At 42.8% G+C, this 16,057-nt stretch overlaps 1 protein-coding gene across 1 annotated transcript; it reads left to right on the top strand.

The window, feature by feature from the left end:
• Positions 1-745: 745 nt before the first annotated feature.
• On the top strand, positions 746-9,624 carry LOC311178577 (uncharacterized protein; the record flags this gene model as incomplete). The annotated part of the gene is made up of 3 exons (XM_084245268.1): positions 746-786; positions 1,067-1,295; positions 9,439-9,624. The coding sequence occupies 3 exons, from the start codon at positions 746-748 to the stop codon at positions 9,622-9,624; spliced, it is 456 nt and encodes a 151-aa protein (XP_084101394.1).
• Between the last annotated feature and the right edge of the window lie 6,433 nt (positions 9,625-16,057).

The following is a 16,057-nucleotide window of genomic DNA, read 5'->3' as shown; positions in this document are numbered from 1 at the left end:
AAATGGGTTGCCTGGCTGTGGGTCCTCAGCCACGCGCTTAAAAGGGACTTACTAATACTCCACTACAGACACACACAAAAGGTTAATAAAAGGTTTATTTACAAGGGAAAGGGAATTAAGGAAATGTACAACTCAGGCAGAAAATAGGGAAATAAAGTCTTTAATGCGTCCTACCCTATCCGCCGACCTAGAAACCCAAAGGCACTCTCAGAGCTGGCCAGACACTGCTAGCTGGCGGAGAGCCCAAAATGGGGGGCCCCCAAAGCCCACGTGTCTGCCTTTATATCAACCTGGCTGCTTAACCCCACCCTCAGGTCCCAGCCACCTTCGCTTTGGTGGTGATGGGATTTGGAGTTCCCAGTGTCTTTGGCTTTGGCCTGGGGTGGGGGTGGAGTCCACAAAGCCTGTATGGAATTAGCTTTAGGACATCCTTTTCCCCTAACAGTAGGAGGAGGCTCTTTCTGAGGGATTTAGACAGAAATCTGATAGAATTTGGGTGATAACACGAGGAACTTCCTACCTTTTTGTTATTGGATCATTAACAATCCCACAGTCATTTGATTATCCTTTTCTTCATCATTTCCCTGATGGTTGAGGGGATTGAAAAGAGAACCTGGCACAGATGAATGGGTCTTTGGAGGGAAAGTTCATATGCAGGGACACTGGCCAGGACGGCAGTGCATTCTCTGTTCCATTCCCATCACGTGTTTGAGTCTTTGACTCTCCTGGGGGAAGCTGTTCGGCCATGGCTCCTGGTTCTGGGCCAGTGTTCCACTTGGGCAGAGGGTGAGTGGTGCTGTCAGGAGTAGTCCAGCTGTGGGAACGTGGAGACTACCCAGTTGCTCTGTTTGGCTCAGGGTTGGACTCAGGGCTGCAGACTTGAGGGAATTATTTTGGAATATAATAGAGGGGAATATAATAGGTGAAGAGCCTCTTTAAGAATTGTTCTCTTGCTCTGTCTCACTTTGCTGTGAGAACTTTCCATTTACAGTGGTGCTAGTTCTGGTTCCTAGTCTCTGCCTGATGGGTTGAGTACCACCTCTCTCTCTTTTCTCCTTCCTGAGAGTCAAATACAAAGTGAGAGACAAGGTGTCCAGGCAGAGTTTGCAGAACTGAGAGGTCTCCTGGACTTGGCGGAGCAGAAGGAGCTACAAAACCTGAATAAGGAGGAAGAAGTCATTCTCCATAAATTGGCAGAGGATGAGAGTGAGCTCGTTCAGCAGAACCAGTTGATAGACGTTCTCATCTCAGATCTGGAGCATCGATTGGAAGCGTCAGACATAGACATGCTGCAGGTAATGTCACAGGGCAGGGAGAGGGGCAGCCCAGACCCCGCGAACCTGCCTGCTCTAAATAGGTTCTGCCATCAGCCGCATCAACACAAAACACATGAGACTAATGAAAAGTAACTTTAATACAATTAGGAAACAATACAGAAAAGACAGAGAATATAGTTTTCAAGTCAAGCACCCACAGTTACCCATCCCCTTGTGGGTAAAAGCCCCCCCAAATAGGATAGGCCCAGAGCAAGGCCCCAAAGCCTGGCACAAGTCCAAAGCACCTTTCAGTGGGAACCCACAGAAAAGGATCAAACCACCAGACAAGTCTGGAAGGAAAAGAACAAAACCAAAATCAAGGGAAAAGCTGCCACAGTCTCCTCTCCACGGGTCTCTCAGCCACATCTGTGTCACCCAGTCCACAACCAAAATGCAAGTGCAGTTTTCTCACATGTCTCTCTGCTCCATGTGCCTCCTCCCGGGCTCCTTGTGGCTCCATCCTGCTTCCTTCCTTCTCTTCTCTTTAGCTCCACCCTCCATTGGGTGGGGCAGGGAACTTGGAACCTCCCCCTTTCCTGGGGACCACCCTGTTACAGTAAGATCTCAAAAGAAACCCCAGCATTGAGACATGAGAACCACGCGGGCAGATTTCCTTCCCCTTCTGTATTGCTGTGCTCTTCCTGGTGTGACACTAAGGTTCTTCTGCTCTGCAGTGTGCTTCCTGCATTTATAGGAATAATTGAATGCATAAATAACAAGGGGAAAACCTCATTTTTATTAATGTATCAAGTACAGTGCAATTGTGTGAGCTTGGAATGAAGATGCATTTTATTCAGGTGTATTTGATATCCCTCTGTTATTGCCTGCTAGTGTTACACATTTATTAGTTAAATCGAGTGAAGCTTAGTCCAGATGAACAGATGCACTTCAGAGTCTTAACGAGCATTTTTTTCCCCCTCATAGAATGAGTAGAGATTTTCCCCCTTGATTTTCTATTTTCTGAGAAGAATTGTTGAAGGCCTGGTATTTATTTTTAATCAGTGGAATTCACAAAATGATGTCTCATTCTGGCTCTTTTGTGTGAAAGGGTACATATATGTGTATATATAATTATATATGTATATAACTATATATAATTTACTTGTTTTAATTTTTTAAATAATTTTTGTGTCTGTTTTTGGCAATGTGTGTCTTCATAGGAGTTTGTCTAAGTTGTGTGCTTTGTAGATGCAAAGATACTCATAATAATTCTTTATCATCCCTTCAAGTCCTACAATATTCACAGTAATGTCACCTTGATACCAAGCAAAACCAAGGGGCTTCACAGGGACTCCAGACTCAAACGAATAATAACCCATGTTGTCTATTCTAGGGGTTCTTGTTACCTGGTCCATAAAGGCAAAGAAACCCAAATGGTGTGCTGAAATGGTTTTCATTAGTTTGCCAAAGTGCTGGAAGGCAAAAGAGAACAGCAGGTGTAGGAGGTATGCAGCAAAAAGCCTCCTAAGCAACCAAAGTAGCAATCTGAAGTAGGATCCCCCCCCAAAAAAAGGGAGTAGACCCTCCAGAAGCAGGACTGGCACCCTTCCTGCATTTTTTTAATTAATATTTTATTTTATATAATTCTTACATCATTTTTCATTTTTGCACAATGTATACATTTTCATTTTGGTTATATTCCCCATACAATTGCCCCCCCCTTATTTTGACCCTAGTTCCTCCTCTCCCCTTCCCTCCCCCCCCCCATAGTGTATCTCTGGTTTAGAGTTGCTTGTTGATTTTGTTTTTTACTTTGTATTAATTAGTCTTTTTCCTGGTCCCTTGTTTATGTTTTCTAAATTCCTGCTATGAGTGAGAACATCCAGTATTTTTCTTTTTCTTTCTGACTTATTTCGCTGAGCATGATCCCTTCCAGCTCCATCCATGCTGCTGCAAACTGCATGTGTTTATCTTTTTTGATTGCTGGGTAATATTCCATTGTGTATATGTACCACATCTTGATCCAGTCTTCTATTTTTTGGCATTTGGTTTGTTTCCATAGCTTAGCTATTGTAAATAGTGCTGCTATAAACATAGGGGTGCAGGTGCCCTTTGGAATTAATGTTTCTGTGTCATTTGAGTAAATACCTAGGTGTGGAATTGCTAGATCATATGGAAGCTCTATCTTTAGTAGGTCACAAAATCTCCACACAGCTCCCCATAGTGGTTAGACCAGTTTGCACTCCCACCAGCAATGCAGGAGACCTTCTTTTTCTCCACAACCTCTCCAATATTTGTTGTTGCTAGTTTTTTTAATATGTGTCATTCTCACTGGTGTAAGATGGTATCACCTTGTAGTTTTTATTTGCATTTCCCTGATTACAAGTGATGTCGAACATTTTTTTCATATGCCTGTTGGCCATTTGCATTTCCTCTTTGGAGAATTATCTGTTTAGCTCTTCTGCCCATTTTTTGACTGGATAATTTTCTTTGTTTTTGTTAAGTCTCATCAGCTCTTTGTAGATTTTTGTGATCAGTCCTTTATCATTAGTGTTGTCTGCAAAAATGTTCTCGCAGTAGGTGGGGTTTCTCTTTGTTTTGGTTATTGTCTCTTTTGCTGTGCAGAAGCTCTTTAATTTGATGTAGTCCCAGCTGTTTATCTTTGCCTTCACTATCACTGCTTTGGGTGATGTAAAGATGTCTTTGAGGTGCATGTCATGTAGTGTTTCACCTACTTTTTCTTCTATGTATTTTTTGGTTTCAGGTCTTATGTCTAGTTCTTTAATCCATTTTGAGTTGATTTTTGTGTATGGTGTGAGGTAGTAGTCAAGCTTCATTCTTTTGCATGTAGCGACCCAGTTTTCCCAGCACCATTTATTGAACAAACTTTCTTTGCTCCAGTCCATATTCTTTGCTCCTTTGTCAAAGTTTAGTTGACCATAAATCTGTGGGCTTATTTCTGTATTTTCTATTTGGTTTCATTGGTCCGTGTGTCTATTCTGGTTCCAATACCGTGCAGTTTTGATGATTAACGCTTTATAGTATAGTTTGAAGTCTGGGAGTGTGATGCCTCCATTCCCTTTTATTTTCACCCTCCAGCATTTTTAAAGTGTATGCCAAGGCCCAGTTTCTCTCCTGGGTTCTCTCCTGGTGGTGCATGAGATGCAAGACTCTGAAGCTCTCCTAGGTTGCCTTGGCTGTGTTCCTTCAGAAAGTCACTGCAGTCTTTCCGAGACCATGTGGGGGGGGGGATGGCTAGGATTGGGGGTCAGGGTAGAGCAGGGCTAGGGGAGGTATCCCCATGTGTGGAGGGTGGAAGGCTGTGGGCACTTTGGTGGTTGAAAACTAAGGTGACCACACCTGAGGAGAGAGATCTTGTATTGTGCAAAAATAAAGACACTTAAAGGATAATATGAGAAGGAAAGAAGGAGGGAGAGACAGAACTTGCATATTGAAATTCTTTGCAGTCCCCATAATTAAAAAAAAAAATCACTAGAGTGCTGGGCTCTCTTCCACCCTGTTTTATTTTTACAGTGGTGATTGGCTTTTTCCCTTTTTTCTTAGTTTATGTCTAGTCGATTTTATTGATATTTTTATAGAACAAACTTTTATATTTCATTAATTTCTTTTAGCTTAATCATTTGTTTCTGATCTCTACATATTTAGTGTGTGTGTGTTGTATGAGGTTAGCTTACTGTTCCTTTTCTAGTTTCTTAAAATGGTAATTTAGAAAACATCTTTTCTGGTTTAGTGTTTAAAAATATAAATGTATTGCCTTAACTGTATTCCATATATTAGTATTGTTCAGTTTTTAGTTTCATTCAGTCCAACTTATTTTCAACTTTTTTGCAATTGTTTTCCTGTTTACCCTTGGAATGTGTTTGCGTGCTTTTATTTCTTTTCTTAAATTGCATTGATTTAACAACTTGGTGAAGTTACGGATGAGACAATCTAAGTTACTGGTTACTGTTATTTTTCTAATGAAAATATTAATCTACAGTTTAGGGAAAAAATTGAGTAAAAATAGTCAATCAACTGCATGTATGTGTGTGTAAAATTCAAGGGATTGGATGAAGTCACTTTTAGAGAGTTAATGTGAGGAGAGACAGGAAAAGCACCTACATTAATTGTGTCTGTGTGCACCTCATAAAAAGTCATGCAAACTTCTTGAAGAATATTATAATTTTTTAAATTCTCCTAAGCGTGGCATAAAGCTTGACAAATCATAGCATACACATTCCATTTCTGCTGAATACACAAAAGACCCATTAATTATTCAGTCATCTCAGAGGGAGTTTGCATCTGGGGAATAAAATTATAGGTTTCTAGTTTTCCTTACAAGTATGTCTCATCTCCAGATACATACTTGACTTCCACAAAAGTCAAAACTGTTTCTACCTCTTGGGAAACCTGACAGCATCACATGAGTTCTGGAATGTCTGGCCTAGGTCTTGTCTTTGCATTTGTCTCTGACAATGGGACCAACTCTACCCCACCTAATCAGGGTCCTGAGGAGATATCATGAGGCCTTATAAGTGGGGAGAGCCTATTACTTCTTGACTCATGATTTTTTTTAATTAATTGATTTATTTTTTCTTTTTCGCCTAGGATGTGACTGACATCATGCAAAGGTATGTGTGAGAGGCCAGCGATGGTCTTTTTGTGCTGTGGAGAGATGTTTAATGCTTTTTAGAGTAACCTCGTGTTCACTAACAACAAAGTATCATTGTGGGCAGGGAAATATGGGTGTACTTTTGTCTTAAATTTCTGTTTATAAAAAATGGGTTGAGAATGGATCAGATACTACAGAAAGGAATAGGAATGGTAGGCAGCTGACAAGTTTGGGTCAGTAGTATCTTTAAAGATAAACCATTTGACAGATGGCCAATGGGCATATGAAAAAATGTTCAGCATCGGTAGTTACCAGGGAAATCCAAATCAAAACCACAATGAGATACCACCTCACTCTAGTGTGACTGGCCCACACCAAAAAAAAAAAAAAGAAAAGAAAAGAAACCAACAAATGCTGGGCAGGAAGTGGAGATAAAGGAACACTATTACACTGCTGGGGAGATTGTAACTGGTGCAGCCACTGGAAAGCTGTGTGGAGCTTCCTTAGAACACTAAAACCTTATCTTCATCTGATTCAGTGATCCCACTCCTAGGAATCTACCCAAAACTGCACTCCTATGTTTATTGCACACTATTTATCATAGCCAGGATATGGAAACAACCCAAATACCCCAAAAATAGATGAATGGATCAAAAAGTTGTGGCATAGGGCCTCCCCTGGTGGTGCAGTGGTTGAGCGCTGGACTCCGAAGCTGCCCGCAGCCTCTGCAGTGCTGGTTCGCTCCCAACCACCGGGCGAGGGTCCTACTTGTCACACAGACCTCTCCTGACACGCCCGCTGCTCCCCTCAGCAGTGTATTTCGTCCATCTGCCTGTTCTGCTCTCCACTCTGGTGAATTCTCTCACCATCCCACATCTCTGACTGTACCCCATCCTTGTATAAATAAATAAATAAATCTTAAAAAAAAAGTTGTGGTATATACAATGGACTATTACAGGCAAACTATTTGCAGGAATATAGATGGAGCAGGATAAGGATTATGCTAGCCAAAATCAGTCATCAGGAAAAAGATAAATACCAATGATCTCACGTATATGTGGAATGTAAAGAAACCAAATAAAAGGTGGAGAAGAAGTCAAAACTAGCAAGCTGACCATAGATCTGAGGCATCCAGCAAAGGAGGGGGAAGGTAGAGGGTTAAAACAGGAGGGACGAGCAGAAGGGGATATGGTGACGGTTCACAAGTGACACGGGGCTGGCAGAACCATGGGAACTACAATGATATAAGAAAAAAATAACTAAAAAAAAATCAAGCCTTTTAGTTATCAGACCTCTGTGACCTCATAAATTTTATTCACTCTGTGTGCTTCTATCTAGGGTTCGTTCATATCACAGGTGCTTTTCTGCCAAGCACCCAGAATTAGCAACAATAACTTTATATCTAAATTTCATAGACCATCTCGTGGGATATTTGGGCCCTGCTATAAGAAAGTGATTCATTCCTCACAAGCTCTGGCCCCAGGTATCAAGAGGCAGCATCTTACTTTATATTCATACCTACCTGGCAGCATCGACCTCTTTCTGAACACACAATATCCAGACCACTGTTCGGCTGGAGATCATCATGTATTTCCCAAGTGTTTGCAATTATTCTCAGGGAGCCTGATTCTTAAATGTTATTCTGAGGGCCTCCCTAGTGGGGTGTAGAGTTTGATCTTGGTTGTCTCCAGGGAGTGTTCCCAAACTTGATGTAGCTCAGACACACAGGAGCTACTTTCTGGAGCCTTCCTTTCTGTTTTTCTCTCTGGATCCCAAATATATATGGTGACTTTTCCACACGTTATTTTTTAAGGTAATTAAGTTTTATTTTGTCAAATCTATTATTATACATATTTTCATATGGTTTGTAGCAAGTAGAGGGAGACATATTAATGATTTAAGTTTGTAAGGGAGAAACTGCTCTTGAGAGGTCAAGATGTTCCCAGAGCCGCACAGAGGTAGACATCAGCCCATTTTTTTCCTGACTCTGAGATCAGCATTTGCTCTTTTTTTCCCTTATCATTTCCAGGTAAGACTTCAAGTGCATTCCTTGGAGTAAAGAGATAAGTCAGTAGTTTTGACAGGGCAACATGTTAGAGGTGTGGGGATCTATGTTTCTCATTCTAGGTGTTGGAATTTCACTCTGAAGAAGCCAAAAACTTTTCCCCAACAACCAAGACGTGTGTTCCAAGCTCCGGATCTGAAAGCGATGCTGCGAGGGCTTACCGGTGAGGCTTGGTCACCCAGGTGGGCCACTGTGGGGGTGTAGCAATGGCAGGGACCAAGTGAGGAAGAAACGCAGCTTTTAGGTGTGGCCAGTGATGCTGGGGGCACTGGAGACCATAGCTGAGGAAATGTCCTGTTGAGTGGGGATTGGCCAGGAGTCAGCACTACCCTTATTTACCAGTTTACTCCCTGCCATAGTTTCAGGAACTTCCCTTAATCTGGAGAGGAGATAGAGTTCAGTGCTGTGTCCTTTGCTTACATTTACCAGTTTAGATTTTTTTTTTTTTAATCATTTCAGACCCGGCGAGTGTGCGATGCTCCTGGGGTAAGGATGTGGTGAAGCCGTTGAGCGCTGGGTTGCGAAGCTGCCCACAGTCCGCAGCACCGGTTCGATCCCTGATTGCTCCCCGGCCACCCGAGGAGGGTCCCACATGGCGCACAGACCTCTCCTGTCTCCCGATGCTCCCCTCAGCAGTGTGCTTGCGTCCTTCTGCCTTTTCTGCTCCCCTCTCTGGATCTGGTGAATTCTCTCACCCTCCCGCGCTTGTGAGTATACCCAGTGTATGGATAAATACAACAAACAAACAAATAAATAAATAAATACATGCCTCTATAAAAAAAAAATTAAAAAAAAAACTTCTCCATTCTATTTAATTCATCTTTCTGAATTTTTTGATTCCTAGTAAAGTTCATATTTTAAAACTACTGTTTCTCATTCTAATACACAGACTGAGTCTGCAGTGTTTTATTTCTCCCTAAAACCAAAATTCTTTCCATTTCCTGCTAAGTTATTCTCATGATTCTTCTCACAATGTCATGTATAAAGATACTCCATGTCCCTCACCCAAACCTTTAATTTTTCTCAGTTGATGTCACCTTGAATCAGACCAGCAATGGACACAGTGTTGCGATTTCTGCAAATAAGAGAGAAGTGAAATCTTTGTGGGACAATATTCCAGTTACAACATACCCGAATTACTATTATGGAAATTTTTCTCCTGTTCCAGTATATCCGAATTGCTATATGTAGATTTTTCTGGTGTTACAAAATATCCAAATTACTATTATGGAGATTACTCTGTCCTGGGATCACCATTTTTCAAGAATGGGAAACATTACTGGGAGGTAGATGTATCCAAAAAAAGTGCCTGGATCCTGGGGGTGTGTGGGGAAAACCATTGTCAAAGAAATGTAAACAACCCCCCTCATAACCAAAATATTTATGCTGGATTACAGCCTAGATTTTGCATTTGGGCTATAGGGTTACAGAATCAATCAGAGTATCATGCTTTTGATGAGGAGACTCACTCCCAGGCACCCAAGATGTTGTCTCTTTCCATGAAGGTCCCTCCCAGTCGTGTTGGGGTTTTCCTTGACTATGAGGTGGGCACTGTCTCATTTTACAATGTCACAAACCATGGGTCACCCATCTATGAATACTCCAAGTGTGGCTTTCCTGAGAAAGTTTGTCCATATTTGAATCCACTGAAATGTAAATTGCCCATGACTATTTGCAAACCAGGCCCTTGAGCCTTTTGAGCCCTCATGCACTTCCCTGGAGTGCCTTTTGCCTTGGGGGCATCTAAAGCACTGAGCTTATTTCCAACATTCTGCCACCTTTCTTGCTGCCTCCATTCTTTTGCATTTTGACATCCTTTATTTATTCAACAGGGTGTATCACTTGCCCTGTGTTAGATTTTTCCTAAATATCATGCATGTTAGACACTGTTATAGAGCAGCCCTGATATTGAACGGGTTCCTGGCTGTGGGTCCTCACCCGCGCGCTTTAAAGGGATCCCCCAAAGCCCACGTGTCTGCCTTTTATATCCACCTGGCTGCTTAACCTCACCCTCAGGTCTGAGCCACCTTCCCTTTGGTGGTGATGGGATTTGGAGTTCCCAGTGTCTTTGGCTTTGACCTGGGGTGGGGGTGGAGTCCACAAAGCCTATATGAAATTAGCTTTGGGACATCCTTTTCCCCTAACAACACTGATGATAAAGGACTGATCACAAAAATCTGCAAAGAGCTGATGAGACTCAACACAAACAAAGAAAATAATCCCGTCAAAAAATGGGCAGAAGAGCTAAAAAGAAACTTCTCTGAAGAGGAAATGCAAATGGCCAACAGGCATATGAAAAAATGTTCAACATCACTTGTAATCAGGGAAATGAAAATCAAAACTACCATGAGATATCATCTTACACCAGTGAGAATGGCACATATTAAAAAAACTAGCAACAACAAATGTTGGCGAGGGTGTGGAGAAAAAGGAACTCTTCTGCACTGTTGGTGGGAGTGCAAACTGGTCCAACCACTATGGAGAGCTGTGTGGAGATTTCTGGACCTACTAAACATAGAGCTTCCATATGATCCAGCAATTCCACTCCTAGGTATTTACCCATAGGACACAGAAACATCAATTCCAAAGAGCACCTGCACCCCTATGTTTATAGCAGCACTGTTAACAATAGCTAAGCTTTGGAAACAGCCCAAATGCCCAAAAATAGATGACTGGATCAAGAAGATGTGGTACATATATACCATGGAATATTACTCAGCATTCAAAAAAGATAAACACATGCAATTAGCAGCAACATGGATGGCGTTGGAAGGGATCATGCTCAGTGAAATAAGGCAGAAAGAAAAAGAAAAATACCAGATGGTCTCACTCACAGCAGGAATCTAGAAAACTTAAATAAGGGACCAGGAAAATGAATAACTATAAGAAAGTGAAAATCAAAATCAACAAAAAACTATGAACCAGAGACACTCTATGGGGGGTAGAGGGCGGGAGGGGAGGGATTGGGGTCAAAATAAGGGGGTTGCAATTGTATGGGGAATATAAAAATAAAATTTATTATAAAAAAAATAAAATCTCTATGACCTTCAAAAAAAAAAATATCATGCATGTTAGGAGAGGCTCTTAATTTATCAATTTCTATTCTCCCGAGGAAAAATGAGGCCTCCTGACCTCTGTCAAATATTTGGTACTGGGATCCCTGCTACTCATGTCATCCACAAAGGTCTGGCATGGGGCAGATTCCTGAAAAGTCAGGAATCTTGTTAGCTGACTCCTCCTTGTTTCTCCTCATTTGTTTATGGCTAGTTTCTACCATTGTTAAAATACGCATTTAAAAGTAAAACTGTACATGCTGTTTGATTAGTTACTGAAAGAACAATTTGATGGCAAATGGCACTGCGTGATATAAATATTTCATTTATTATAAAATTAGTAACTCTCTGCCAAAAGGCAGCAATTCAACATTTGGCCTCACATTAACAAGTGAAAAAACTGGGAACAAAAGGTTGTAAATATCTCTCTGCCAAGTCTTTAATATGGATATGCCATCTTTTGTGCAAGGGCTAAATGGAGAAGGAAATTCTCTTACTTTAAAGATAGGGCCTCCCTGGGCCTCCGTGGTGGCTGGCACAGCGGTTGAGCTCTGGGTTGCAAAGCTGCCCACAGCCTCTGCAGCGCTGGTTCAATCCCAGGCTTCTTTCAGGCCACCAGAGGAGGGTCCCACATGGCGTGCAGGCCTCTCCTGCCACCCGCTGCTCCCCTCAGCAGTGTACTTCGGTCCTTCTGCCTGCTCTGCCCCCTGCTCTGGCTCTGGTGAATTCTCTAACCCTCCCGCCTTCTGACTGTACCCAGTGCATGTATAAACAGTACAAACAAACAAACAAACAAATAAATAAATAAATAAAACATGCCTCTATTAAAAAAAAAAAAAAAGATAGGGCCTCCCTGGTGGCACAGCGGTTCAGCGCTGGCTGGTTCAGTGCAGGCTGTGAAGCTGCCCGCAGCAGCATTTGCGGCGCCAGGAGAGGGCCCCACATGGCGTGCAGACCTCTCCTGCAGCCTGCTGCTCCCCTCAGCAGTGTACTTCGTCAGTCTGCCTGTTCTACTCTCCGCTCTGGCTCTGGTGAACTCTCTTACCCTCCCTTTCTTCTGACTGTACCCAGTGCTTGTATGTATAAATAATAAATAAATCTTTTTAAAAAAAAAAATAAAGTTAAAGATAGCAGGTGGGTGGCAGACATGAGCCATGCTTCAAGTGTAAGAAAATTCCTAATAAGCCAGGAGGCGCCATAGCAGGTTTCTGCTAAATTCTTCATGTTTGTTTAGGGCTAATTCCCCTTGGAGGTGACAATGGGTATGGTGGCTGTTAGAGTGTACATTCAAGAATAAGTCAACAGCAATTTTGTGACTGGTTGAGCTAATAATCATGGCAGTGTAACAGGGTGGTCCCCAGGAAAGGGGGAGGTTCCCTGCCCCACCCAAGAGAGGGTGGAGCTGAGCAGGAAGAGGAGAAGAGGCAGAAGAGACTGAGGAAGGAAGGGAGCAGGATGGAGCCAGGAGACCTGGAGGAGGCGCATGTAGCCTAGAGACACGTGAAGAAACTGCGCTTGTCTTTTGGTCGTGGACTGGGTGACACAGATGTGGGTGAGACCCGTGGGGAGGTGACCATGGCAGCTTTTATTTTGATGTTGATTTTGCTCTTTTCCTTCCGGGCTTGTCTGGTTGTTTCTGACCCTTTTCTGTGGGTCCCCACTGGAAGATGCTTTAGACTTGTGGCAGGCTTTGGGGCCTTGTTCTGGGCCGATCCCATATGGATGGAGTTTTACCCACGAGGGGATGGGTAACTTTGGGTGCTTCATTTAGAAACTAGACTCTTTATCTTACCTGTATTGTTTCCTAGTTTTGATTAAAGTTCCTTCCCATTAAAGTCTCATATGTTTTGTGTTGATGCGGCGGATGGCAGAACCCATTTAGAATAGGCAGGTTTGCAGGGTTTGGGCTGCCCCTTTCCCTGTCCTATAACAGCAGCACAAATAATGCACTCCGAAGTAGTCAATGTTACAACTACTGATATGTTACGTATTAACCATTTTTGAGAACCAAAAGCTATAACCATCTTTGGCCCTGCCTTTGATAAAATATTTGTAGTTGCTTACAACTACAAACAACAATCAGCAATCTTACAGAAAAAGAAATTTTCCCTTGATCTTAAAGTTAGATATGAAAACTAGGCTGACTAGATAAGTTGAGGTGTAATAGGCAAAAAAACTCTTCTGTGAGATTAGGAAAATGCCTCCTCCCTTACTTGAGAGCTTGGGTCTAGGGAAGAGTCAATGCATCTTCCTTCCCCCAGATAACTTCCTGTGCTAGTTAATCCTTCACTAAGGTAAACAGAGAAATGTTAGTTGCAGTCACATAAGCTTTTTGCTAGTAATAAAATGACTGGTTGTTTAAGGTAAATGACTATTCTAAGAACACTTTTGTTTAGCAAAAGTGCCTCCTTCAAATCAAAAAATAATAAAGGTCACGACCTCTGCAGGAGGGCAAATAAACCCTTGGCTGTTCTTGAGAAAGATGGGATTGTTCTCTTCCTGCCCTAATGCATATGCTAACACACTCCCCCTTTGCTTAAAGTGTATAAATAAAGGGCCTCTGAGACCCTCAGCAGGATGATGCCTGCACCTGATCCAGTGTCAGCATCTCCTCATCCCTTCTCCCTCGCCCTCAACCCACAATTGCGCCAACGCCCTCCCATCCTTGAGGAACCCCTGACACCCAGGCTGCTGTGGAGGGCTTGCAGCAATTTGGGATCTCATTTTCTCTGCCACTGACTGAGAAAATGAAGGTGTTAAATAGAAAATGTCATAAATGATAGGTGCTCAGAGAGGAAGTTGTGTTCACAGCATTTAAATTCAAGTCTTGTCACTCCATATACCAGCAGTTTATCCTGGAAGAACATACTTAAAAGCTGTGTTAATTTTCCTCATTTTTATTTTATACATTTTTTACGTCATTTTTTCATTTTTGCACAATGTGTGCATTTTCTTCTTGGTTATAGTCCCCATACAATTCCCACACCCCCTTGTTTTGATCCTACTTCCTCCATTTCCCCCCCTCCCCAGTGTGTCTCTGGTTTATAGTTGCTTGTTGATTTCTTAAACTAATCTTGGTCCAAAAAACCGCAACTGCCCCACATTGTGAGAAATGAAATTGCTACAGAGTGTGATCTTCGTAAAAAGGGAGGTTCTGTGTCCCCTGCCTCAGCTAATGAAGGGCAGAGCTAGTGGGGAGGAGCAGCTGAAGACATCTGTGGGGAGAGCCTCAGAGGGGAAATTGGGGGAAGCTTGTGGAGCAGAGACAAGTGAAGAAGGCCTGCTCCCTACTCAACTTTGGACTTGCACCATGGACTTGGGGGGACATGGAAGAACCCCTGGAATCTAAGACATGGAAAGACACTTGAGAGAGGTGGAGGTAGAGGCCGACAATGGCAGCCATTACCTTGATTTGTACTTTATTTTGCTATTTTTCTTCCAGACTTGCTTGCCACCTGATGCCTATTTTCTGTGGTTCCTTGCCAGAAGTTGCCTTAGACTGGTGGCAAGCTTTGGGCTTCAGTGGCCTGCTTTGGGCCAATCCTGTTTGACTGGAAACTTACCTTGGAGGAGATGAATAAGTTCTGTTTTTGAATGGCAGTGTAGAAAGAATTGAAATTTACCCAAAGGAAGTGGGGAAAGTAGAAAAATGAAGGGTTTGTCAATGTTACTCAAAGAAAGAAGGTTCTGGAAAAGCATCATTTTCTTTTTTGAAAGGTTTATTTTATTATTTATGCATACAAGACCTGGGGTGTAGGCCAGAGTTGCGCGAGATGAAAAGATTCACCAGAGATAGAGTGGTGAGCACAACATGTGTATTTACTGAAATATACTGCTGAGGGGAATAGCGGGTGAGACAGGAGAGGTCTGCTGCACCATGTGGGTCAGCTCCCTGGTCAGGGATTGACCCCGTCCTGCCAGTAGCTTCATAGAAGCACCATTTATTAACCTCCGTATTCTGTTACCTGTCATGTAATCTGGCTTTGGCACACTGTGACATTTTTTCTGAAACTCTTCCTCTTCTGTCTCCCTGAATTTGGAACAGAAACTGATAATTAATGATGTACCATTTGATGTTGTGGAAAAATTTTTCTCAGTAGACTCACACTGAGGAACATTTTTTAAACGGCATTTTCCCTTTCACAATGGCAGTTTGTAGGGCATGAAAAGATTTGGCAGTGAGGCCAGAGGCTTATTGTCTGAATTTTCTAGGTGGGCTTCCTGGTGAGCTTTTGCATTCCGGCCTCCTGCATGGACCTTTCATACCAGCCTTTTGTGGATAGGAAAAGGGGCTACACTTCTTTCTTTGGCTACTTCCTGCTGAAAGGGGGCGAAGACCAAGGGGGTGGGTCAGGCCTGGTTATGAGGCAATGGTTCTGCAGGGATGGGAGAATGTGGGTGGAGAAGGAGTTGATTAAAGGTGGTTGGAGACACTTCCTGAATGTGAGCCGGTATGAATTTTAGGAGGCAAGGAGAAAAAAGAAAAAATAAGATTCTCATTTGTACTGGCCCCAAGAGTGGAAGGAGCCAAGACACTATAGGATTTTGAAACCATGTTAGCGGAGCCTGCTGGTTTTGGAGAGTGATCTGAGCCGGTGAGGTAAACTGTGTTTACAAGGATGCTAAAAACAGAGGTTTTTTCTAAGGAGCTATCTATTCATTCATAAAAATCCTGGGCAGAAATATGGCTATGTCCCAGGGCCCCACCTGCCATGCCTGCAGCTTCAAGAGATGATGTTAGGCTAATGCCCACCATAATAGGAGAAGAGCCCTTCATTTAGTTTGGTGTGGTGAGAGCAACCACCCCAGTTTGGATTGTCCCTGTAGGGTGAGTTGTGGGACCACCAACACTTGGACACAAGAGTCTGGGGTAGAAGAATTGATACACTGAGAGAGAGCGCCATTGCCCAGAAAAAGGATCCCCTTGTGGTTTGGAGCGCAGGAGTAACCAAAATGTTAGAAGTGCAGGAGTGAAGCCGACAAGGGTGTCAGTTGGATAGCAGGGGTAGCTGTGATTGGAGTCCCAGAGGGGGACTGAGCATTGGGGAGTCAGACAAGCAGAGTCTGTTAT

This window comes from Talpa europaea (assembly GCF_964194135.1).
Source record: "Talpa europaea genome assembly, chromosome: 1".
In the NCBI taxonomy this organism is placed as follows: Eukaryota; Metazoa; Chordata; class Mammalia; order Eulipotyphla; family Talpidae; genus Talpa; species Talpa europaea.
This window is presented reverse-complemented; position numbering and strand designations above follow the sequence as displayed.